The sequence below is a fragment of the Mercenaria mercenaria genome, chromosome 17, assembly GCF_021730395.1.
Source record: "Mercenaria mercenaria strain notata chromosome 17, MADL_Memer_1, whole genome shotgun sequence".
Taxonomy (NCBI): domain Eukaryota; kingdom Metazoa; phylum Mollusca; class Bivalvia; order Venerida; family Veneridae; genus Mercenaria; species Mercenaria mercenaria.
Window position 1 is genome coordinate 34,954,648 of NC_069377.1, and position 27,615 is coordinate 34,982,262.

At 33.7% G+C, this 27,615-nt stretch overlaps 1 protein-coding gene across 1 annotated transcript; it reads right to left on the minus strand.

The window, feature by feature from the left end:
- Positions 1-372: 372 nt before the first annotated feature.
- On the minus strand, positions 373-27,615 carry LOC123537595 (uncharacterized). The gene is made up of 11 exons (XM_053527778.1): positions 27,556-27,615; positions 8,511-8,709; positions 8,164-8,260; positions 7,397-7,527; positions 6,586-6,837; positions 6,165-6,338; positions 4,716-4,942; positions 4,273-4,444; positions 1,699-4,071; positions 1,383-1,570; positions 373-495 (listed from the first exon to the last, which is right to left on the minus strand). Exons 1-7 carry the CDS (start codon positions 27,613-27,615, stop codon positions 4,737-4,739), a joined length of 1,119 nt encoding a protein of 372 aa, XP_053383753.1. The 3' UTR covers positions 373-495; positions 1,383-1,570; positions 1,699-4,071; positions 4,273-4,444; positions 4,716-4,736.

The following is a 27,615-nucleotide window of genomic DNA, read 5'->3' on the forward strand; positions in this document are numbered from 1 at the left end:
AACTCTTTTGTACAAAAACACTAAATGGACTCCATGATCCCAGAGACCCATAAAATACAACACTCGAATCTAGTCTAACTGACAAAACCGGGCACTATTTTATATGCTGAATAACATTCTTTTAAAGTTCATGACTCTATATCCAGTACATTTGGAAACATGTGCGACACAAATTTTGTCAGTCGGACGGACAAACAAGGGCAAGTCTACCCCATCCCAAATAAAAACGTAGAGGACACAAAAATGGAAACGTCATTTACAAAAATCTAACAGCTACTGCGTTCAAATGTGAGCATTGATTTTAAATCGTTTCTTTTTTATTCATATTGCATTTACATGTATGACTTTGCGTCAATTAGATATGTTTATTACATTTTCAACAAATTCCGTCACAGCTTCTACCATGTGTAGCGTAGTCTTTTCTATAGGACATCTTCCAGCACCACAACCAATGGCCGGCAGAGCTATTGATGTCATTGCTTGGTCTTGGCATATCTACAGAAAAACAGAGTTCATTTTATGACACAAAGAACAATATGCAATTTGACATTTTACACGGCTATTTATTTATTGTAGGAGGTAATATTCGTTACCAAAAGTAAATACTACCTTACTAGAAATTTCATGTAAATATTTAAATCAATTAATACTGAGGATGTAATACAAATTTAACACAAACCTAAAAACACACTAGTTCAGCGCTTCAGTATTAATACTTTGCAAAAACAATATTGAACGGAAGATATTCTTTTAAAATGTATGTAACATTTTTCTTTGAAATGGAGTCCAAACTAGAATTCAGCTTTATTAAGCCGATGCAAGGGGGCATGAGAGCTATTGCGTATTTCATTATCCCTAATATTTTTCTGCTTGGATGCGATCAATGCCTCCAATGGATCTTTTAATAGATCTTATTGAATACGTATGTAAACGGCTCTCAATATTTGCCCATCTTTACAAATACTTCGTTACATACTTTAATGATGTGCAAATGCTTAAACGACCTTTCATGCTTCTTGATTGTTCTATCATTTTTAGTTAGTGCTGTAAACAAAGCAATTATGACTTAATTAAGATCAATTTGACCTAGCAAATATGATTTTTATTTACATGGCACGCCCTTCTAAGCATATAATGTTTGAACAAAACTATAATAATATGATCTGGCAAATCAATAACAGCGTCAGGTTAAGGCGAACTTAATCATGGAATAAAATAAATTCGACTTCGTGATCCCTAGGGAACTGAAATGGCAATAACAAATCAAATTATAATTATGAAATTGATACCAGATTTTTAATGTCCAAGATGAGATTTTCATCCAAGAAGAAACCAGATAGGGAAGAGGTCAATAATGATAATTAACAGGGACCATAATATACTTGTAATATTTTCCTTACTAAAGTCTTCATCTCTGTATCATCCAAATTTGAATTATTACTTCGCTTTGGGGGAAAGGCATGCACAATTTTAAGACAACGCAGACTTCCTGACCCTGTCAAAATTACGTCTCTAGTTTTAAATCCACTGAAAATCTTTCCTTCAAATTCATCTTTAATAGTATCGCCACCTTAAAAAAGAATGTTTTAAAGAGCATGACAACAGGTAAAACGCTTTTAGTGACAACACCTGTGTATACATGAGATATTTCATATGTCGAGCTATATTCACTTCTATTTGAACAAAATTTGTGTTTACCTATATCATTTAAACATTTTCCTAGCCCCCGCTCAAATGCTGTCTTGTCTCCATTTGTGCTGTGAATAACGGCTTCTGTTGTCTCAAACGTGATATCGCCTTGACTTACTTGAAAAATTGTTCAAGACTTGGATAAGACAGCAACTACCGTGATTCCTTGTGCAGCAAGACTGTGTCCTATATCTAGTTGCAACAGAAACCTTTCATTGCGTGAAAGTGTTTTCAAGTCTACAAGCTCTTGGATAACACTGGCTATCCAACACTTCTTCATGTAAAAACCAGTGTAGACCTATTTTCTCTCTGAACAGCCTCTTTCAAACGACTGATGTCATTAGCGGAGTCATGAACGGACAGTTCACCAGTTAGGCAACTATTACTATCTTTTACACATTCGAGTTTGTCATGATATTCTTCGCTCTTGAATTCATCTAAGTACTCGGCAGTTTGTATTGGCACACGGAGAGTAACTGTTCCACATTTATGACGTTTCAATGAATTTTCTACTACTAGTTTCGCATATTTACTAGTTTCTACTGTCCCAATTATTGTGATAGTCGGTTTATTACTTGGATCTAAAATGATCAAAGGTCCCTTAGCCCTTTTTGTGATCTCTTGCTTTTTACTTTTCCATTCAGATGATTTAGAATAATCAGAAGCTTCCTTGTCGACAGTTACTAAACATATTCTTATAGTATTTTCTATAACTCCTAGCATTTCCTTTTTCCTCATCTATTCCATTACCAGTATAAATTATAGCACTGTCAATATTGTCCTTTTCAGATAAAGTAAAATTGCTATTCATCCGTTTTTTATGGAGCTATTCCTTTATCAATCTATCGCCCCCTTTTCGCATGAACTGGGCTTCTTCATCCTTTATATGCAATAAGACTGTAGTTGTATCAATGGCAAGGTTTAAAATTCTGCAATTAGCCTCATGGACTTCATCACTAGGGCACTTGAAGGTAACCGTTTCCGCCTCTCTGTTCACTTTAAAAGATGTATAAGGACTCTCATTTTTTAATTTGTTGAGTATTCCTTCTGCGTCTAATGCTATATAATTTTCCACTGTAACTTTTACCGTTTCTGTTACACTTTCTGGGATCGCGCTCTTTCGACCAGCTTTATCAGCGACATAATTCAGCATCTGGTTGTCAGATCCGAATAGTGTTATTTCCTTCAAATTCGAACTCGTTCGTCTCTTGTGGTCTGTTTATTTTACCAAGAACATTTTCAACAGTATCGTCTTCTACATCGAAATCAATCTGTTGTATTGACTTATTAAAGTAGTTCAATACCACCTTCTTTGTTATGTCTTTCCAAAGAGCTAACCTTTTCCATTCCGATTCGGGTAGTTGGCATTTGAACATGATGGAGTTCGGCTCATCGAAAGTTTCATCCAATCCTTCTTCTTTTTCAAATTCATCTTCAAATTCATCGTATTCTTTGTCTCTAACAGATGATGCCCATACCACATCTAGTTTATTGTTTTATTTATGACAGAGATGAATGATTTCTTTTCCTTTTCTCTTGTTTGAATAAACCTAGTACAGAAGCCAATATAACACATTCCAGAAAGATTAATAAAAAGATAAAGCCGCCATCAAAAAGCGTGTAGCGCCATCAAGCGACTAAGGAGAAGAAATCGTTTAATTAGTTTCTGTTCCTAGCCTGGTGACCTCTAAAAGGACTCCAGTGAAAACATGTGATCAAACTTTTAATATTAATACAATAATCCTGAGATCAAGTTAAGAAAGCATTTATCAAGTGAAGAAGAGAAGTCGTCGTTAAACTTAAAATACCTTTTTATATTTTTAGTTATGGGTGCAACTGAGAGCAGTCAAAAAGAATTCATTTGAGTAAACATGAGATAGGTATATGTCGGGATGCCCCTTATTGCAATCAAGAACTTTGAATTCTTGACCACTGTAGCATCTGTGTCAGAGTTGGGTTGTTTTTGTTTTTTTGTATACAAAAAAAGAATAGGAATTCAAATTCAGCAGAGTAGTGGTTTAGATATTTCAGAAAGAAGCTGCAGTTTTTCTAAATGTGCCAATTACTTCTATTGTAAATATGGCATTCTCAGACAATTGTTTACTTGATGACGTGAAAATAGCTAGGATTAAACATTTATAGAAGTAAAACAGCAATCCTGAGGTAGGCTATAAACCAGGTTTTAAGTACTGTGTCTAAAAATTTAGAAAAGTCTGTTTATACGTAATTCGGGGCGTTGAATTTCTTCATATCAGAAAAGTCATCCAGCTGACTAACGGAGGGTTGATGGTTCTACCTTGGTGCCCGCTTGTGATGAAATAATGCACCGAGGGGCACCTGTGGTCTTCCTCGACCTTGAACACTGACAAGTCGCAGTACGACCTGTAATTGTGTCGGTGCGTTGGTTAAACCCAACAAAGACAAATAGACTAACAATACTTTGTCTCCCTGTTTAAAAAAATGTGTGCGTAATTAATTGTTGATAACTATTCATGTCAAGAAAAATAAACTACGAATTTAAAAGGAGAAAAAACAGACCATCACCATGTAAGACGATACGATATTTTAAAATCGTTCTCGTACCGCAGTTTGTTTTTGTTCACTTCAACTACAAAGGGAGATTTGTCATATACAGGCTTATTTCCACCATTAACTGTCAGTCCAAATCCTTCGTAGACAGGGAAAACACGTGCATTAACTCGTTCTTCTCCTATTGTGACGCCGTATTTCTTCATTATCCCGATTTTCCTAGCAACTTGAAATAAAATTGTGATATTTGAAATTTATTTGCAGAAAACACTGGACCAATTTGATAGCTATGAAAAGAGAAATAAAGGAAAGTGCATCAAGACAAAATGCAGAGAGCTTTACACTAGCCGGTCGTATGTTGAAATTTAGTTTATACACCACTATCATTAATCGCAATGCAAAACAATGATACAAACACATTTTGTCTCTGTATTCTTTACTTTGAAGTGTAATACATCTTCCTGCAAGTAACTAATATTAGGTAATTCTAAACTTACTTTCCTTGCTTTCAAATGTTATCAACCAACAACCAGGAATGTCTTTGTCCATTTTTGTACTTTCAATAGCTCCTCCACAAATTTTCCCCTCGAGAAATGCAAAGTTATGTCAAAGCTTATGTTTTCTTCGTCTAATTTGTCAGTTTCATTGAAAAGTACTTGAACAGTATTGGTTTCTTGTATTCCTTTGACTGAACAACCCAAATCATCTTGTATACGCCTCAAATCTAGATGTAAGACATGGAAAGTTGAACGATATAAATTATTCTTGAAATGATATAGAAAAGGGTGTACTCAAAATTTCATAGAAACGTTTGATAGATGACGCTAGACTTCTTTTAAAAGACTTAGTGTAACTTTTGGACTAATTGGCGTTTATACAGAACACGTTTTCAAGTCGTGACAAAAAAAAATGCATCAACTGAATATTTCATTCTTCTTTGATTGTTTTGTTTCTGTCAACCTAACTATCTACGCAATGTTACTGTTTTACCTTTGACATGATTGTTTATTTTTAAAACGTTTGAGCAAGTGTATATTTCAGCCAATTCCAGTTGTAATTATATATACGATGTCAATATTGTTTATTACAACATGTAATATGTTATGGTCTTAAACAATTTAAACAACTGTATATTTATCGAATATCGCTGCTGTGTGTCTTAAGACTCTTAAAAGAAAAACGATGTTATTAAATACAACATTAGTCTTCAAGTGCCGTGTGGTTGCCGTACTTCGACACAGTGATGATATATTTTTTGGTATTTTGGATCATACAGTTCAATCTATGTTTCTAGATTCCGCTTAGGCTGGTGTTAGATGGCGTGAGGGACGTTGTACATTTCAAAGGACTCAATAAAATCAATCTGCTACTTCCTTTCATAGTTTCGGAGAATTATAGCATGTCAGAAACAAAGTTTTGATTTCTTCTTCTGCCATTAGAGTTTCATCATAGCCCCATGACAAATCTTCGATTTATTTCTATCGTTTATTTGGTGCGCATGCGCACTTGTTATTACCACCAAGAGTGGTTTCAGTCAATCAATGCTCTCATATATTTTGCCCGTCAAACTGAAAATTCAAGCAACTTATAATAGTATACTTGCTAAAAGAATTAAAGATGATGCAGATTTACTTCAGTCAAAGATTGACTTCTAAAATGGGTTATATTAAAATAAACGTCAAGAAATAAAAATATTCTCTGTAATTCGGCGTTGATTATGAAAGGGACGCGGTAGTGCGTTTTCCGAACGATTTTGATTGTTTCGCGAAAATATTTGCCATGAAACGCCACTGGGTGGCTGAAACCCTAAACTTAAATAAATGCTAATTCAAACTAATGGTATTGGCGACATATGCCTAGTTATTCAAAAAGGAAACCAAGATGACTTCTGATATGCAAGAATGCATATATACAAAGTCCATCAAAATTGAATGTATTACATTTACCCGTGTCTGTCAATCGTTCATTAAATTCTAAAACAAAGCTGGCTGGTCTATTCCCAAATTGTATACGACCAGGTTTGAATTTGGTTTTTGCACTTATTTCCATCAGTATGCTACTATTTCCACCATCCTCATCATCACACTCATAGCCGGATAGAACCACAGTACTTCCTAGTTCTGAAAAATGAGAGGAAATAGTAATATATCAATATTCAATCATATACAATGACTATGTTAGTCACAACACTTAAACACTGTTAACCATAGTGTGGGTGCGCTTTGAAAATCAAATGTGTTTACTAAGAATATAACTTCATTTGTATCATTTCTTGAAACCATTAGGTGTATTTACTATACATAAATTTGGATCCCATCCATGTCACCAGCTGTATTATATTTTCATATTTATAAAAATAAATTCTACCTTGAGCTATACTAAGATCCGTTCCATGAGTTACTTCTATTTTACCGCTGCTGAATTCAATCACAACATACAGAGAATTAGGTTTAACTTTATCTTTGAGATGATCTTTCGTCGTGTTGCCAACAGAGTTTACTGATAGATTGTGTGAAAACAGCTTGTCACGAATGTTCAAACAAAAAGCAATCACAGAACTGAACGGATACTCTTGCACAGCGCTCTTCCTTTCCCAGATTATATCCTCTTTTATTTTGCCTGAAGACAAACATACTATCAAGTGCTAGGATTAAAATATCTTTGGTAAGAAATAGCTTTTTGTCTAAATAAAAATCGTGAACAGATCTTTTGGAAATACAAAATTCATGAAAGCTACATAATACCAGACTTGGTATGACTGAGTCTGTACATGAGAGGTTAAGAGGTTAATGAAATGAATACCACCTTATCAAGCCCCCTTAGCATCGGCGTCAGCAGAATTCTTCTAAAGTAATAATTAAAGTGCTCCATGATTCCAAAGAAACAGAACATATAACAAAACTGAGCCCAACTATGGTACAAGGATAACCGCCGTTCCAAGTTAATCGATTTTGTTCTACATAGTTTTATTGTTAAATTAATCTGAGCCATTTTTGACCGGAACACTTTGGTCTGAACTAAGTTCTTCTTTACTCTTTTTGGGGCATACCATTTGTGTCTGCGTAAAAATTGTGATATTGACTTACGTCAGTCTGAATGAATTCCGTCCGACTCTGTTTGATCGTTCATTTATCAAACATTGAAATTATATTGTTTCTTTTACAAATGACGTCGTTACCTTTATTTTTCTTCTTAGACACGAGTCTTAAACACATGTAACCGTACGTGGGTGATTTTCCGGCTATAACTTCATTTTCAAGTTTCATATTCCATCGACAACGGTAAACCTCTCCGTTAACGACGGGTTCACTGAAAAAAACTTCTGTAGTGTTCATTTTCAATCCCGTTCAAAAACGACATTAAACAATAAGAAGCAATAAAGTTTTAATATATTTCAATAAATGAATGAGTTTTTAGTTGCTTGACCAAAACAAACGATAAAATCACTGTTTATGTTTGCTACAGCCAGAAGTAGTTTTGTCTCTGCAAAAACTACAATTCATAAGAACATATAAGCATCGGAAATAGCAAGCTTATGTTTTCTGTACTCATTTTACTACAAAAACATCGTTCAAATACTTTAATATGCAGGGGCATTTCATAAAAAGTTAATAAGTTTCATACTAAGTTCTCTCCTATGTATGACGTTTTAAAATATATATATATTATAGTATATAACTCGTATCCTTTTAACAAGGTGTCATTTATTCAATTTAGGACTATCCTATCTTATTTTTGTTTAGCTCAGATTCTAAAAATAGCCGAATAGGAAAGATGAATCTGCTAAAAAAGATCTAACTTTGTCCTAAGTGGGCCTCTAGAAACGGACCCAAGATAAAAAGAAATGCATGCAAACAGGATATTAAGTATTATACATAGAAAAGCTGTAAATAATGCATACATTTGTGCATAGTTTACGTTTAAATGAATGTGAATTTATTCAACCTGATTCTGCAAACAGCTGTATTTGCAATTATCTTGTCCGTGTTAGTCTGCTCTTTTGTTATAGAACAGAGAGTTATCTCTTCCATATCAACCTCATCTGCAACGAGAACAGAGTAAAACGTTTATTTGCCCATGTATGTACACCCACAAAATACGTGTCTAACATGAAACATGTGTATATTTGGAACTTAATCGAATGTCAACCCACCTCACATTTTATTATAGTAATGGTATTTAATTGCTCTCCCTCTTTAAAGAGATGTTACTAAAATGCAATATTTGTAAGGTACTAAAATGGAAATATCATAGCTGTCTAATAGGTGGTAATAATAACAATACTATAATACCATTCTCTACGAGTTCTATCCTGACTTCCGGAACTCCATACACATAGATAAGATAAAGCCACTCGTCTGTCTCTGTTCTCTCACATTCATATTCTATCTCTGCTCCCGGAGATCCGTAGCAGAAATGAAAGTCCGTCTTGTATAGTGTACGGCTTGTTTCATCCTGGTCAAACCCTTCTTCTGTTTCAAATACCGATCCCTAACAAAGGCACAATTTTGTTAAAATCATACATTTTAGGTTTCCAAGACCTTTAATGGTTTCAGTCATGGTAGAGAAATATCCTCCAATGAAAGGATATGTCATGTCCTATTTTCCTACTTCAGCTTGAACATATGCGTAAAAGTGATTGTTACACTAAGATTATATTCCTATTTCATTAAATGTCACGTATACAATCCATTTCAGTATTATTAGTGTCTGATTAAGTGCAAGTTTTGAAATATCTTGGAACGTCTAAAGAATAAATATACAAGTAAATCACCAGTAACATTTCTTTAACACTTTTGAAACTGTAAGTTACGCCCTTATTGCAATGGAATCAATAGATATTATTGTTAATTCTACATTTAAATTGCAAAGATGACAAATGAAGTATCTCTTCATGTACGCACATATTGGAGCACAAACTTCTCATGGAGAAATTAAGATATACCGACCTAACTGTTCCAATTTATTTTATACCTGTCAAAATTGAGTATGTTATAAAGTAACACATCTTTATTTGATAATCGTTTATTAAGTCACACTCAAAATCAAGTTGACGGTGCATTAAACAACTTCCGGGTTAGAAAATAAACGGATTTAATTCAACCGAAGTCAACAAGATACTTTTTATCTTGATTTTAATCGTTTACCAATGTTTGTATAGACTTAACGAAAAATAACAAGACATTTGTTTTAAGATATCATTCAATAATCCGATACGTTGTGTTTTCATGGTATAATTGAGGTAATTCTGAATAACATGGGTACTATATAACTCTAAGAGTAACGCACGTGTGAAACAGATGCCGGTGTGGGACGAAATAAGTGGACCCGTGAAAAAGTGGACAGGCGGTCATATGCGCATGCGCAAACCTATATATAGCTAATGGGCGGAGCGCGCTTAATATAACCTCAGGGTACATCTCAAAACCTAAATTGACTAGTTCGCCGATTGATATTATACCTCCGCTGGATTAATGATATTTATTTTAGCTTCCGTGAAAAAATTGGGCTAATATACTGGTATGACTGACCAAAATGATTTCTGTTTGATTTTCTTTCGGGACATATTTTCTTATCGGCATTGTATTTTACATACTCTTTGTGACTGAGTGGTCTATGGCGCTGGCATTTTGCATGAAATTTACAGCATTTTTTTTATTTCAAACAATGCTGATTTTGCCCTGTGGATATCAGGTGTTCATTAAGAGCTATATGCCATTTTTTTATTGTCTAAGAATGGCATGCAACAGGAATATACAAGGATATGAAATATACATATACACATATAAGAGACAAAGCATGGTAATTAATAGACATACCAAGATTCCCCTGGAAAATAAGTGGACACAATACTATGAGAGATAAATGCGGTATTTCTAAACAAAATAAGAATCATCTAGGAAATGATTGAAAACGATGTTATTATAAATTCTAACACGATCCGATTCATTTTCCTATTAAACAAAGAAGGCTGGAAACAGTGAATTATTAAACAACAATTCACTGTTCTGACGTCACAACTATTACGTCAAAGCGTAAAGCGGCGTAGCGGCGCGGTGGAAAAGAACTCGATTGAAAACGGGCAAATATTTAATGCATGCCGACAAGGGTTTACTTTAAAGTCCATGATAACGTGTAAGAATCGAAATAATATATCTCATTTAGTGATTTGCTCTTGAATAAATCACTGTTTGTCGTTCAGCTGCGTAGCATTATATCACTCGGCTGCGCCCTCGTGATATAATTCCTTCGCATCTGAACTCCAAACAGTGATTTATTCAGCGACAAATCACCGATGAGATATATTATTTCTTAAATACTACATTTATATAACGCCCTTTTCATGATAAACACATTCAAAGGCGCTTTACCTAAAACAAACGCAGCCGCACATGGTGCGAAATTCATGCTCTACTGGCACAGACACAAAGCGATCTGACAGAGGGACAGAGTGAGATAAAGTCCCCAGAACAGATAGAGAGAAGTCATTTCTAGATACATGCCTGTCTATCTCTTTGCGAATAGACAGTCAAGTTCACGCGAAGCCGTCTTCCCTGCGAGGATCCAGTACAGGCGTCTTAGTTATGTGGGAGACACTCGAGAGCATCTTAGAAATGTCCAGTGTCTGGACCAGGATTCAAACCTCGGGTCTGATGATCTAACCGACCGGACACCAAAAAATCAATTTTCCTTTCTATCAGAAAGGTTTACTGTCTAGGCAGTGTGTTTTTAACAAATTTTAAAGATATTAAAAAACAATTTAAAAATCTTTGAAAAATATTAACAATCTTCACAATATAAATCACAGTTCACATAGCATTTGGCACTATAAACAAGGCACTTGCTGTACTTTGTATAAAATATTGATACTGCATGTACTAACAATTACCCTGTTTTAACATTAAACAAGCAATTTAACAATCTTTGAACAATATAAATAACAATCTTTAAGCAATATAAATCACAGTTCACATAGCATTTGGCACTATAAACAAGGCACTTGCTGTACTTTGTATAAAAGAGGTAGTTATTCTGAACATTAAATAAAATATTGAATACACTGCAAACAAACACTTTTATACTTCATATAAAAAAATGTCTCATAAAAGGGGTAGTTATTCCAGAAATTAAAATATGATACTGCATGTAACTAAAAATTTACCCTGTTTAAAATTAAACAACAATTTAACAATCTTTGAACAATATAAAAACAATCTTTAAGCAATATAAATCAAAGACTACCACTAGACTGATAATAACTAATTATCTATTTTTTTCCCCTTTTTTTAATAAATTCAATTCATAGAGCCCAAAAGCCACCCAAATTTTAGAGATTTTCATACAGGACTGATGTTGAAATTATCATGATATTGGACATAGGATATAGACTGGCTCATCAGTTCACTACATTCAATCATAAAATTGTAAAAAGATATATCATAGTCTAGGAGCTAGTCTATATAAATCACAGTTCACATAGCATTTGGGACTATAAACAAGGCACTTGCTGTACTTTGTATAAAAGAGGTAGTTATTCTGAACATTAAATAAAATATTGAATACACTGCAAACAAAACACTTGTTATACTTCATATATAATATGTCTCATAAAAGAGGTAGTTATTCTAGAAATTAAAATATTGATACTGCATGTACTAACAATTACCTTGTTTTTTAGACTACTAACATTAAATGATATTAAACAGGCAATTTAACAATCTTTGAGCAATATAAATCACAATTTACATAGCATTTGGCACTAATATTACTAACTAAATGTGAACCCGTCTGTTAACTTTAACTATAACATATTTATAAAGCCATACCCAATAGGTTGTTAACCTTCATAAGCTGATTCAGTGACCTGCAACGCTTTAACCCGAAAAAAAGTTATTCTAAGTACAGAATTTTAACTATCAATGTGGAAAAGTTTGAAACAATGGTGAATTCCTTCACGAACGAAATGAAGGAAATAAGTGGAGTACACCACAAAGTATTTTTTAGTGAGGTGCATTACAGTAAAGTGCATCTTGGGTTTACAGCAGAAACTTGAATAGAAATATTAGACAATTATTACTTGGTAGATATAAAGTGTGCTTTACGCAACTTTTCTAGAAGCGAAGGGGTGTCTCTATGTTAAGTGCAAGGACATAACAAAACAAGAATACAGTTCGATATAGAATACTCTATATGGATCTATATGCTCCGAAAATATATGAGTAAATACCATCCAGAAATAGGACTTATAAGGTTTAAACATAACTTGCAACTAAATTCTTATTGCACATATAACATCATTACGGGAAACCCGAAGGAAACTATTGTTGTAGAGTCTTAACTATGATGTGGGTCACAATATTGACAGAAACTGGTAATAATAATAAACAAAAATCGTAGAAGTGTTGATTGCGAGAGACACTTTTGTCGTATCCTGCCCCCGGTGATCCGCTACAAAACCCAATGACCCCAAATCCGTTACTGACACAAGTCATGCAAACGTTTTGACCTTCAAAAGGTATTCTGGCCTAACTCTCAACCGGTTTAATGAAAGAGCCTTGAACCATTTAATTACTAACAGCTAAGAGATAAAAAAATCAACTCGCTGAAATTTTTAAATCCCCAAAACCCACCAAATCCAATAGGGCGGAAAACGGGGGCATATTTAAACCCACAACCAAACTTTTAAAAAGTTTCGTCTTTTTAAAAATTATCAGCATCTATTTAACAACTTTGATATTTATTTGTCCATTTTTTTAAAAGGGGAACCCTGACAATTTTAGCGCTCTTTTATTTAAATTTTAAATATGCCTAATTAGGCTAAAAATAACCTAAAAGATATGCAGTATCTTTTTTTCGTTTGCATTTTTTAAAGGATTGTCTGGGGGTTAATTTTGAAATATGATTATTTTTACTACACTAAACACTAAGGAAATGGATTTAATATTATGAAAATGCTGGGAAACCCTTTCTACATACCAAAACAGTTACTACCCGCCCAAACTTTGCCAGGGCTGGATTTTACATACCAAAGAGGCAAATTTAAATTTTGTTTCCGTTGCGTTTAAAATTACTTCAGGGACGGTTTGATGATCATGGGGGGAAATTTAAAGGGGGTCACCTAACTGTAAATCTTAAAGTGGTAGGGGGGAAAAAAACCACCACCACGTCACCAGCTTTTTTTGGAGCTGGTTTTGGAGGCTTGTTCAATTTACAAGTGCAAAATGATAAAAAAACCTGGGAAAACATTATTTTTTTCTGGTTTTTGGGTAGTTTTAACTTGTTTGTCAACATGGATTTGAGACCTTACGTTCCATCTGATAGCATGTTTGATTCATTTTATGAAGAAGAAGGGAACAGGCTGCATTGGGTGCTGGATGATGAGGTATTAAACATATATTGGTGGACTTATCAGAGCCATAGATTTATGTTGGGTATGTTACGAAATTATCCAAATGTATAACAGACAAGAAGGCGCCAAAACATACACTGGCAAGAAAACACTTTTTTTTTAAAAACCTTTCCTTATAACAAAAATTCAATAACTTGAAGACTATATCCCAAAGACGAAAACGTTTACTGGGGGTTTTTTTACGAAAACCCGGGTTGGGGATTTCCCTATATTTAGAGGAACATTAAGGAGTGAAATTTGACATTAAAATAAAATTTTTGGATAAAACCTGTTTTTCTTTAAAATATTGCATCTTGATTTTTGAAAACAGTTCACAGTTTCACCAGAACATTTTTTGGGAGAATACACATTTTGAACAGACGGTAATGTACCCATTGTGGACCCTTTTAGGAAAAAGTCATCAATATGCTTTAAATCTTTTTTTTCACTTTTAAAACAATTATCAAGCAAAACCTTTATAAACGATCGAAAGGGGTTCAAAAATTTTAACTATTTAAACCTTGGGACTTAAAATGGCGGACCAACGCAATTAATTCAAAATTTTAAAGTTCAGACGTAGATGCCTTCATTTAAATCGTGAGAAGACTATATATATAGAAAACTTCATTGTCTTACAAAACGAGACGTTTTAAATTTAAGATAGACAGTTTTAGGACTCAGTCGAGCAACGGGCGGGAAAAAGAATTTTTTAACAACAATCATTCATTGCTGGTAAGAATATTTGGGGACATTATACTATCAACAAAGCGCAAAAATAAGGGACTACTTTTAAAAAGACGGGAAGAAATGAAGTAAATATAACTTAAAAACAGATTTTTTAAATTAATCAAAACAAATTAAAAGCATGGCTAAAGCACAGCTACTGTTTACAGAAGACTCTTGAGTTTTTTAAGAAGTGCGGTTTTAAAACGTAAATTGGTGTCCTTTGTCAAACGGGTTTTTTTTGTCCAGCTGGATGAAAAAATTTTTTCTTACTATCAAGAAAAACGGAATAACCTGTATTTTCTGGGGAAAGGAAAATCTCATTTAAACATTAATTTAAAAATTTAAACTTAAAATCCCTGTGAAATTTAAAGGGAAAAAGGTTTTACTATATCCTCATTTTTAAAAGGGCAGCAACATAATGGATTAACTGGACATCTGGTTTTTTTAATCTCCAACGAGAAATTGTATGTAAACGACTGAATACATTCGAATCCGGGTCTCGCAATTTCCCCAACAAGCACCTTGGGCATCTGCAAATTTTATACAAAAAAGGGGAAATAGTAGAGCGTTTTTCCTGTTGATTTGACTAAAAAAATGGAAACCAGAAACACCAATAAAGAACACAACTTTGCGTTAAAAAAGCTGTTTTTTTTTAAAAATGTTTAAAAACAATCAAAAATATAAAAAGTTCTTCTGTTTTTAAACGGGGGATTGAATGGAGTCCAGGGAAATTCCTCTACAACACGGCGGTAGTTGTTCTAAATTTAAAAAACCTTTAAAAACTGTTTATATAAAGAGTCCCTTTACATAAAATTTTAATTCTTTTGACATTTTTTTTGGGTTAAAAGTAGTACTATTAAAACACTTACTTTATATAAAGGAGTATTTATCATGGGAGGAAAACAAAGTTCCAAGTATGTTTTTAAAAATCCAATGTCCATTTTCATAAAAAATGCCTGAGTAATCAGGATTAGTGTCTTTTAGTAGCAGTCATAAAACTCAAATGAAGCCGGACGGTGCATTATAGGAAAATTTCATGTTTGATGACTGCAGAACTGAATCTTTTCATGGTTATTCAAAATTTACAACTGTGAGATTGAGGCTATTGATTTGAACTGTTACATTAAAGATAAAGTAGAAGACTTATATTTGTTAATAGCTGGCTGTTGATGATAATCATGAACATGGCGGGAAATGTTTCTGGTTTTAAAAGATGAAGATATTGTTCTACAATTGATGCAAAATAAAAAAAAAATACAATTAAATAACTTGATACAGTGTTTTATCTTCTTTTGCATTTTTCCAGCAAAGTTGGACTACACTTTTTCACATTTTTTACACATTGCACATTTTGCCACTATTTTAAAAAAATAATACTCCATTTTAACCATCTGAAAAATAATTTCCCATTTTGTTTTTCAACAAAAAATCCCTCACTTATATTTTAGTAAAAAGAGGGAAATCTCAATTAGCCAATTTGATTGTTGAAAACTTTTACTGTTAAAAGGGGTGGTTAATTTCCACTTTTAACTTTTCAACATGTTTTTTACATAATTAAAATACCATTTTCTTAAATTCTTCTACCTAACGATAATGGTATTTATTATTTTTCTTTACACCATTTCTTAAGTATGCGCCCACTTTTACCTATTTGTTTCGGGCTATGTTAAATTGTCCTTAACTTATGAGAAACGATAATATCTGACCTACCAAAACACGGTAGCAAAGTTAGCCACAATAACAGTTTTAAACCCCCGTGACCTTTTTTCGGCTCTTTTTTAGTGGGTTTTACATTTGTACAAAAAAACATTTATTAGGTGTTAACACATTTAAGAAATTGATTATCAAAATTGTATCATGTCAGGGAGCTCATGAAAATTACGCGTCTTGGAACCCGGTGGCGGAAATAGATATTTTTGGTGGAATAATTTTTACCTTTTCAATCTAAAGCCATTCTTAAATGTTTCCCTATATATGCAAAAATCTATCTTTTTGTAAAAATTTTATCAACTTCGATCTATTTTTTTTCTAAAAAATTGCTAGATTTTAAACCTCGTAATTCAAAATATTTAAAAGGTTTTAAAAACTGGGAATTTTTTTCTATGCGAGGAATTTTCCAAATTTTTTCAACAGAGAGTGTTTAAAGTCACGTTAAAATGCATAACGGAAAATTTTTTGTCCAAGACAAAGAAAGCAATACATTTTTAAAAAAAAACAAACCATCCCTTTAAAGTGCAACTAAAACTCCCTTTTTTTTTTAAAAATATTGGACAGTAAACTTAAATGAAAAAGTTTCAAAAGAGATTCGAATTCCCAAAAAGAAAAGACGATACATTCTTATATAAAATATTCAAATGTAGCAAAGAACGTGTTTTAAAAGGAGGGAGCATGCAAATTTTTCGTATAAATGAAACAAAATCCAAAATGGGGGCAGTAATATTCAAATACTCCATTCTTTTACCCTAAAAGGGAAAAGAAATTCAAAGAACTCGAATTTTTCATATAAACAGTTTTTGTGAATTGGCTTCATTTATAAATTACCACTGTACTTAACACTTCATTTTAAACGAAACCATTTTTTTCCAAGTATGAAACGATTTAATTTTTTTTAAATCACAAAAATGAAAAAAAAAGGAAATGAAAACTTTAAAAGGAGAAAAGCATGGGGAAAAACTTTTAAAAAAAATAATACTGCTTGAACCGTTTTAGATATTAAATCATCCCCGCTTACACAAGAGGGGCGCAAAATGCAGAAATTTTTACACTTTCAAAAAAAAATACGAAAAAAAGATAAAAATTTTATTTTTTTTTTAATTTGCAAAATCAAAAAAAAATGTACGTTTGTTGTGGTTGTGTGATTTTAGTAATTTACTGAACTTGACTTGTAAAATAAAACTTTAAAAAAATCGTGTAGTTCTCATCATTTTCGCACCAGGTTAACAATTTAAAATAGGTAAACAGTAGCCTTTGCAAATACCAATGAAGCATAAAACAGTTTCAATTTACGTGTATCGTTGTTGCTTTTATTGATCTACAGTTCATCCTAGCGAAGGAAAAGGTATGAAAATAATAGTATCACCTTTCATGTTTACGCTTTTGTTAATAGTTTAGTACGCGTGTCAAGGTCATAAAAGAATTTTTGTAAAATGTCATTGTAAATATTATATTTTGAAGCATGGTCTACTCGTAGAGATTTAAATTTTAAAAGGAAATATTTTTTTCAACCTATTTAAAAAAGCTTTAAAGGGCTTCCCCCTGCTTTAACTTTTTAAAAACCTCATTTAAATTATAACTTTAAAAATATCCAATAGCCATATTTCACAAAAAAAATTTTTACCTTTTAAAATAATTTAATATATAAAACCCTAAAAACAAATGTATTTATTAAATAATAAATTTTAGTTTTATAAGGGAACAAAAAATAATTAAAATTTTGAAAATTAACAAGATTTAAAAAAAAAAAACAAAAACAGAAAAAAACCATTTTTTTATGTAGTATAAATTTTTATATTGTGTTTTTTCCTTTTTACATACATCCCAAAAAAGTTATTACTTGAAAACCTAATGCAGTACTTCATACAAAGAAATGTTTTAATTTCCCCTGTTTTTGGCATAAACTATCTGAAAAATTAAATTGTTCATTTTGTAAAAAAAATAAAAAACATGAGCTTGTGATCACTCAGTGTCTGTATTATAAATCTTGTATTACTATAGTTTTTAAATGAAGTGGTAAAATCTCAAAATAAGAAACAAAAAAGATTGTCTCATATTTTAAAAAATGCAACCTTTTTAAAAATGAGACAGTGTAAGTTAAAATCGTTAAAAAATACAATACTGCTTGAACAAAAAAATATTAACATTAGGGGACTACATTCTGAGTTTTCGTTTTTTGGTCTGTAACATTTAGTTACACTATATTTAAAAGTTTATTAAATATGCTATATAGTATAAAACAATCACTGTTTATGTAAACAATAGTTAAATACTTTCTCTGTTTTGCCATAGTGATAAAAAGGCCTTTTCATATAAAAAACGAAGGAGCCCCGTTCGTGGCCGGCGGCGGGGGGGTTTTAGAAAAATGGTCTGGCATGTAATCTTGCATGGGGCATAGGTGATAGCGACTCCCCGAAAATTGATCTCACCTAGTTTGGCCGTGGGTGGCTGCCCTGTAAGGCGAGCGGAGTAGGAGGGTCCTGGAATTTGATTGTGGCCCATGCTCGCGCCTGGGACGTATGATGCGTACTGTGTTTGCATGTGGCGCATCTCTTCCTGGCGGGATGTGGGTGGGGGCCAATCCGACATCTTTGGCGCTCTAATTCGGTGTGACTTTCAGGGCGGTCGTATAGGCCCGTTAGCAAATTCAATCGGTCTAGTCATGCCAAGCTTCCCCGCTAGGAAATCCACGCTGTAACGTTTACATTTTCTATCGTGCCTTATTTCAAAGCTGCATCTTTATGTGATAATTTTATATTTTTCATACAATCACAATCTTTGGATACAAAATAGTCGTGTACATCAAACCTGTTCTTTACTTCTGCTCTATGTCCACATTTTAGCCTCCATGCTCAATAAACAATCATATTACTTCACAATCAAATGTATTTTAACAATATAGTTTCATATGTACTTCAATCTAGTTTCCTAGAAGGCGTGGCGTAGGGGCCATTCGGGTGGTGAAAAAAAAAAGAGTATACAATCGGCCTTAATCGCGTGATTGCATTTCTGCATCCAGTATGGTGAATATAAACAGATTGTAAGAATACCCTGGCCGAGTATATCAGCTACAGGATCCTCTAGACGATGTATGAGCTGGATATTTCCGCATCTGTTTTCATGTTCCCTATGTTTGGACTGTCTCCCGCGGTGTCGGCGGTGGGGGCTAGCGAGTGACGAATTTAATATTTCAGTATGGAAAATCAAAATAAAAAACGACGCATACGCGAAACGGATTCATACGGGCTATGGAAGGGAAATTCTCATCAACCTCTCACATCAATATATGGCTTTTCGCAAGATTCCTGACTCATATGCCTATCAATATATTCCCGAAGATTTCAATGACAAGAATAGCCCTCACCGTTGGCAATGAGAAAAGCTCATAGAAGTATACTGTGTTTCCTAAATCCATTAGAGAAACTTGCGTACTGGTGATCTGCTCGTTGAAGTTGACAGAGGGCAGCACACCTAAATCGACTTGGCATTATCAATCCTTCTCTTACCATCCGTGCTGCAAATTTATACCGCAGCACGTACTTTGAACTCCTCAGGGGGGCCATTGCGTGTCGCCGATCTTGCTGTGTATCAGAGCGAGATTGTTACAGAACTTACTGCTCAACCACTACATGCGTGCGAGTACGGGCATCAAAATAAAATTTAGGGGAAAGCATCGCACACCACACTATCATTCTACACATTTTGGCATTCCGTCCATACGCCTTCTTTTTAAACATTGGCTATCTACGTACAAAGGTACTACTTACATACGCAATCCCTCTTCTTCAGTGTTATCAATTGTGTGCAAGTTTGGCGGTCACAACGAAATACCTGTAGAGCTGACTGCAACATTTGTCTCAAACGCTGCCAAAATGGAATATTCTCACGAACATGACACTGCAAGGACCAATGCGTTGTGTGATATTGTCGTCGAGCCGCCTTAGAGCTAGGTCTCGAGATTGCGAGACATGGAGATTGAGAAGAGTTTCTGCTCATGGGCAAATTCATAAGGGTGTTGGATTTCCATGAGCAAGAGCAAATGCAAATGCGTGCAAATTCTTATGCCTCCCCACGAGCATCGACTTATTCTTCATAACAAATCTACATCAAACAAATCACTCATGTATTGGAGGCAGTTCTCACGCTAAACTGATTCTCGTGGCCACGTATCCAAATGCTGCAAACGAATAAGCCATTTAAAGTATCTTAGCAAAACGCTGTCAGTACCCCGCAGTTGCAAAATGCAGGCTGCGAACAAGGCTTCCACCAATCGTAGGCAACTGTTCCAAACTACGCAAATTCACATTGCCATCAAAGGCAAAATGCTAGCATCAACTACTAACAAACGTGGGGGGAGTCAAACACCCAAACAAAAATGACTTGAGGAATCTGATGGGTTTGGTAAGGGATCGGATGTATCTCCATACAAACCATGAACCGGTCCGCTTGCTTGATTTGAATAAACCGGTTGACAGGGGTAGGATGATGACGATCTCGCCTTATCTGCTCCTCGTATTTAATTCAGCATCAGAAGGAGGGGACAAATCAAAAAGGTTCCCAATATTCATGAGTCAATGCAACACTAAATACTGCTAAATTTCGGTCAGTCGCTTCTATTATTTTTTTGGCCATTGTGTAATGAAAGTGACAATTATCGCAGTGGAATCTGGCCGTGGACTAATAAAAGCAAATTATAATGAAATTCTCCTAACTCTTATCAAAATATAATCCTTCACGTCTATGTGCCTTAGTCGAAACATTTTTAAAGGAAGCGTACAAATGAGCTTTCAAATTACTGCAGTGTATAACTTCATAATACTAATCACTAATAGACTACTGGTGGTACATCTATTATTATTAAATGGTCATGTCCTCACAGACGAAATTGTTCTAATAGCTAAGTATTGCAATCAGGTTGCAATAACGTAACATTAGCAATCGACCATATTACTATCTATTGCGATTTACATACCTCCCATAATTCAACCTAAATCTTGAAGACTTGATGATCTTATAAAACAATTTACCACAAATCACCAATTTTTGCTTATGGGGATTTCTAATGGTCCATCATGAATTTTGGGCTGTTCTGACAGGGAACACTAAGGTGCAAATTATGAAACATTTTATTAGAAAGAATATGGCCCTTTGTTTGTTTAATGATAAATCCAAACTCTCTTCATGCGCCATGGCAACCGGTTAACAAGCCACGCTTGTCCTCAGCTTGATTTGACAATTTGGTCTAACCGTAACATCTTTGCTGAGTTTGATTGAAAGTACTGGGATGATTTGCATTTTATGACCATTGTCGCGGCGAAGGCTTATTATTTCATACGTTCTAATCTGGCATGCAGACTCACCCTTCATATTTCAATTTAATAAGCGGACTGGAAGCAATTTGAACGCTATGTAAAAATGATTTGTACTTTGGAGAATTTTACTAATTATTATGATCCTAATTGATGCGTGCAGTCCTCTGTGCCGATATTGCTGAGCAAGTCTCTTCCTGAACTTTTCAAGAGAATGGTAAACTTAAAAAAAGTGCTGGGTATAATGATGATTGTAAGACTATGCTGTTTGGCGAAAACGATAGAGGCGGGGCCATTAAAAAAAGATTCAATATTCCGGGCTGCTAGAGCGAAAGAAAATCATCTAGTCAATCAATTAAGATTCTGAGAGTCACAAGCTGCGCAGACTATAAAACAAGCTAAAGAAAAATCAGGCATTCATACGTTATGCAAACAAAGCTAATTCTAGTCATCGTTAAAAAGTCTGGGATAAATGATTCGAAATGAGTGGGAGAAGTGAAGCATTCTTCAAAATGTTTCGGGCTCATCCTTATCAAAGTCAGACCAGTCTGATTGCTCTAGCAAGGAGAGAAAAAAAAAACATTTGCGCAATACACTTGGTTAGACTTTTTTCAAAAATCGTCTTCATCAAACAATTATGATAAAAGGTTTCTAAACATAGAAATCCGACCAAAAAGTACACTGTACATTCTGTGATTCAAATAATGATGAAGATATAAAAAGCGCTTTTTCACATCACAGAATTGCTGACTCTTAGATAAATGTCACGATACGCATAGCAGCTGGTTCCGGACCAAATTCATTATCAACCTCTTGAAACATTTACCCTACAAGATATCATTAGACCTCCTACTTGAATTATGAAGTACATTTACGTGGAAAACTGGCATTTTCCAGATTCCTGGAGAGAAGCTATAGCTATTGCGCAATAAACTCAAACCTGGAAAGTATAGCTACTAACCGCCAGTATGATTATATACCGACTTGCACTTACCAGTTTTTAGGAAAAAGCGCTATTAATCTTATGATCGACTTCTAGCTATTTGGTATCTGAATCTGCAAGAGGGTCCTAATTACAACTTCAAAGCGGTTTTCCGCAGTCAGCGCAGCCAACATGATCATCTGTCGAGCTGTGAACATTTTATTTGTGATACATTTGTTAAAAAAGATCATAGAAGTGTCTGATCTTTTTCTTGATTGTAGAAAGCCTATGAACTACATGGAAATATGGTATTATGATGATGCTTAACGACAATTGAGGTTTAAAGGTCGTCTTCTCCAGCATTTATATATCGCAATTTTTATCAGATCGCAATTTGTAAAGTAGGCTTGGTGGTTCTAGAACCGGCTTTCTGACTCTTTGAGCAGAACAGGGAAGTTCCAGGCAAGGTCTATTTTATCTGTCATGCACTTTTTAAGCACTCATAAGTAATAAATATTGTGAATGTTTGTCATGCCAGTGGATATGTATCTGTTCAATTATATGTTGATGAGAGACCTTTCTGCATCTGTTACGTTGCAAAGAAATTAGGCTACGATTGAACGCAGCCAATTACAGCAAGTGTTTGAAGGCAAAGTCAACTTGGGCGACTGTACACTGGTTTTTAAATTTCCTTGCCACAAATCGTCAGTGTGTTCCACTTTGTCATTAGGCGGAAGACACATTGTGACACCTGAGTCTTTTTGCAATAATTGGTACATAAAATAGCAGCGTTGTTGACGAAGATCAAATTCTTGGTGTTTATTTTTGATAAACAGCTTTCTTTAATATACGCACACATACAATACCTGAAAGCATGTTTGAATTCGTTGAATCTATAAGGTTAATTTCAAATCCTGATTGGGGAGTCAGATCGCAAGGTTTTGTTTTTAGATCTGTATAAGCTTTATTGCGATCTCAAGCTAGATTTACGGTTGTGTTAGTTTATGTTCACCATAAAATCGTATTTACAGTGCTGGATACTATTCAAATGCAAGTCTTCGTATTGCTCTTATCTTGCGCATTTAGAACAGTCGGCCTGTTGTACAGCTTGTATGTGAAGCAAACGAACCCCTCCCTTTAGTGCAACACCACGAGCGAGACGTGAAAAATGTCATTACAATATGTCTCTGAGGGTAGCTCGCCTAACAAATAAATCGGCTGCTGGCATAATCATATTTATAACCCAAATACCAGGATTCTATGACAGAGAAAACATAAAGCATAATAAACGCTTTTGATTCGCATCATCCAGCAATTCGATGAAGGAACTGATTTGAATTGTGATGATATCAAAGAAAACTTAGTCGATATACCACCGATGGACTCCTTTCTCCAACAGTAGCTTTTGATATGAAAACGCGCCTTGAAAAAGTCGACCAAACCCGCTAGAAGATTCAAGTCGCAAATATAATGAATCGTCAGATCGACTTACATAGATCATTTTCCCATTTATCCAGATGGTTCTAAGATGATTCAAAGTGGATGTGCGCGGGGGCCGGCCGCCGTTAGCTATCTGGGCATCAATCAAATTACGCTTGCGGCAAAACAGCTACAATTTTTCAGAGCCAGAGCAAAAGCTATTGATTTGGGCCGGTCTTAATTTTTATTTCAGAATATAATGAAGAAATAGTTTATCATCTTTTCTGAGTCTCGTCACTTTTCTGTATTAAAGCAATCAATACAGCACATCAACAGAAAATCCATCGGTCAGTCAAAATAGTCTTAGTCAATGTCATGATTCTTTAAGAAGTGCCATCATATTCTGTTGATTCCTAGTCATGTTGGTATTCATGGAAATGAGGATGCTGATACCGCAGCAAAGAAATCACTTTCATTAAATCAATCTAAATTGAAATTACCGTATACTGATTTTAGGTCAAATATCAACAAATATATTTTAACTAAATGGCAGTCTTCATGGAACAATGCTTCGTTCAATAAACTTCGTGAAATTAAACCTACTTTAGGTGAATGGCACCAGGGAAATAGATCTGTTCGCAGGGAGGAAGTTGACTTCGATCCACAGCGCAATTCATACTATAATGTAGAATCGTTAAAAGAGTTGTTTGATCAAGTTCCTGCCGACAAAATTTTGCAATTTTTGAAACAAATAGGCATATATCATAAAATCTGAACTTTATTTGATTTTTATTTACATGTTTTACTTTTTTATGTTTGCAATTGTCTTTTTACGCTATATATGTATATACCTTTTTACTTTAATAGTTTTATAGATGCTTTAAAATTAACGTAATTCATTTAACTTTTTTTCTCGGCGATATATGACCTTTTTGTGTCGATTCGCCGTAAAACCCAACTCATTCATTTAACACAAAGGAAAAACTTAAATGGATCATATAAAGGAAAAGTTTAAGCATCTTTTGTTTCTCACACCATATCTCAAAAATGAACGGATTTCTCTCATTTCAACTTCTCTTCCGCTGTTTTTGTTACAGTCCATGAGTATGGACAAAGTATTATGCATATATAGTCAGTCACTGATATAATCCGTGGATTTAAAATTTATAACAAAGGATCAAGTAAACACAGAGTTGTTTTTAAGATGGACAAAATGATAGCGCACTGATCGTTCAACAAATTTCCTGGTGGTATTCTATGAAACTAAACAACATAATTGGTACTTGTCAAAACAGTAAAAATACTTTCCTGACTTATTGTAACTAATTCATGAAAGTTAGACATCCAGTCTATAATTTTACAAGTTTTTTGTATGAAGATGAAAAGCCAAGGATGTAGCTGCATAATGAGACCAGTTGATCAGGTTTCTAATGTGTGGGCTCTTAAATATACAAGTTTTATCGTACATACAGGTAATCAAATCAAGTGCAAAGCTTTTTAGAGAACGTGTTTCTTTTAATATTTTACGTTTCAGTCATGTATCACAATGAACACCAGAGAAAGATGCCCTGAGGAGAGATCGTTAATGTCACTGCTTTGTTGGGGTGGGAAAATGTTTGAATGAAATCTTTAACGATTAAGTTTCAGATCAAGTTGGACGGTTTTTGAAATTTGAAAGTATTTGATTTAACAATGTGGTAGTTAAAATTTGAAAACCCTACTAAAGGTTGATCAAATCGCATTTAGATAATTGTTCTCTTTAGGATGGTTAACCTTTTTAATAGCCTTTGTTGTTCATTGAGAGAAAACCTTTTCACATATTATCAATGAAAAGATAAAGATTTACTTTACTCTAAGGTCATTTTGATCTATTCGTAAACTATATGAAAAGAATTCGTTGCGTTTGTATAAAGTATTGTGGTAACCTTAAATATTTGAAAGATGTTCCACTTGATGTACTTGTAAAATGAATCGGATCGTGTTAGAATTTGAAATAATCTTTGATAGAACGGAAGAAAAAAATCAAAAAAAATCTGACAAACAAAGAATAAGAAAGAAGGCAGGAAATTTTGCACATTTACTTTTAATTATAATTTTTGAATAAAAGTTTTAACTTCTGCCTTAAGTTAAGAATCTCCTGATTTTTCAAAAGCCAGTTCGTTATCCAGTTTCAATCAAATAAATTAGTGTTATTATCTAGATATATGTGGAAAATAAAAATAAGTTGAGTTCCATTGGGCAAAAATGTAAGGAAATTCATTATTTTCAGCAAATTTGCCATTTTCAATCACATTTCAATAACTGAATTAGGTAAATATTTGCACTCAGAAGTCAAATAATGATACAACTTTTCATAAAAAAAGGTGCCATTAGTGTTTAAAAAATGACAATATTTTTGTATTTAATCTGCCTTGGAAGGAAATACTTCATTATTTTTTCACTAGTTACCATTCAATTGGTAGGATTTTTTTAAATATCCACTAAACTGTCATAGATTTTTGAAAGATAATAACTTCCTCTGTTTCAGTTCTGCTTAATATCATATTATCATTAATATGACAAATGAGTCCTATTACCCTTTTGAAATGCGGTACGGAAACTGCGGATATATATGCAGAATTAAGAAATTGCAAGGTTTCAGAATACAAAATATACAGAGATATTTAAATTTCTCAATTGCACACACAATTTAACTAAAACAGGCCTGAACTGGTTATTAACTTCTCTGCTAGGCCATACTTTTTGTCTTGATATTGAAGTTTAGAAATAGTTTAGAAAGTAAAACTCATCTTAAGATCAAAGTTCAGTTTAATATGCAGAAAGGTCATTTTAAGCCCAAATCTGGAAATCTGAGCCTTAAAGAACCGAAATATTGATGACTCATTAACATATTAAATGAAGAGAACTTAGCGGTTTACTAAAACGTTGTCTTCTATCGAACCAGCTGTCTCAAATTGAAATATTGTAGTGTCTTTTATCAATTCACACAGCATTTTTTTCTTCATTCACAGATACAACCATAGAATTTTGCTCCAAACTACAATTTTCAATTCCGCCTGCTAAATTTACACAAACAAATCTTAAAAGACGCTGAAGTAATTGTCCAGAATTCAGATTTGACCATCTGCACAAATATAATAGTATAATAAAAGCATTTCAACAAGCCAGTCCTTAAACGGCTAAATATATCAAATTGAATTTTGAGCTCCTCTTTATTCAATTTAAAAAGACATTGACAAAATATAATAATTATAATAATAAAGACTAAAACCGTGATGTATGGCAATCAGAATTTTTCATTCACATCTCCAAAGCTTTTCAACTCCCTGACTCTCAAGAGTGCTGGCTGCTTTCAAAAGCCTGCTAAAACCCACTTCTTTGTACATTTTTTTTTTACAATGACTAATACATTTTTCTTTCATGTTACAGCGTAGAACAGCATTTTATCTAGGGTCACTTAAATATTTTCAAATATGTATATATGTTTGCCATTTTATTCATATATTTTTCACATTCATGATCTTTGTAAATGTGAAAATGCAACTTCCTTCGTGTTGAATGTGTTATTGTTTGTATTGTTTGCAATAAATTCTGTAAAGCATTTTTGAACATGCACCGACATGAAAAGAGTGCTATTATACATATGGTATAATAATAATCATAATTATCATATACATTATATATATAATATTAACATAGCATTATGCAACATATGCGTTTTCATTTTCTATGCTTATACATGTATTTCGATTTTCATCAATTTGAACTTCAATTATGCCTTGCTATGTATTTTGGTTGATGTATAAGTTATATTGCTTCTCTGAAGAAGGTCAACTGACAGAGGATAGGAGTGGCTATACCTTCTTTTGGAGTGGACGTAGTGCAAATGTGAGATGCAAAGCAGGTGTTGGATTTGCCAT

Excerpts from the sequence above, each read along its gene's own strand:
- LOC123537595 (XM_053527778.1), bottom strand. The coding sequence starts at position 27,615 with ATGGCAAATCCAACACCTGCTTTGCATCTCACATTTGCACTACGTCCA. Across the intron at positions 7,528-8,163 it reads ACAGCTGTTTGCAGAATCAG|TGAACCCGTCGTTAACGGAG; the intron begins GTTGAATAAATT and ends AGTTTTTTTCAG. Across the intron at positions 6,838-7,396 it reads GTCTAAGAAGAAAAATAAAG|GCAAAATAAAAGAGGATATA; the intron begins GTAACGACGTCA and ends GTTTGTCTTCAG.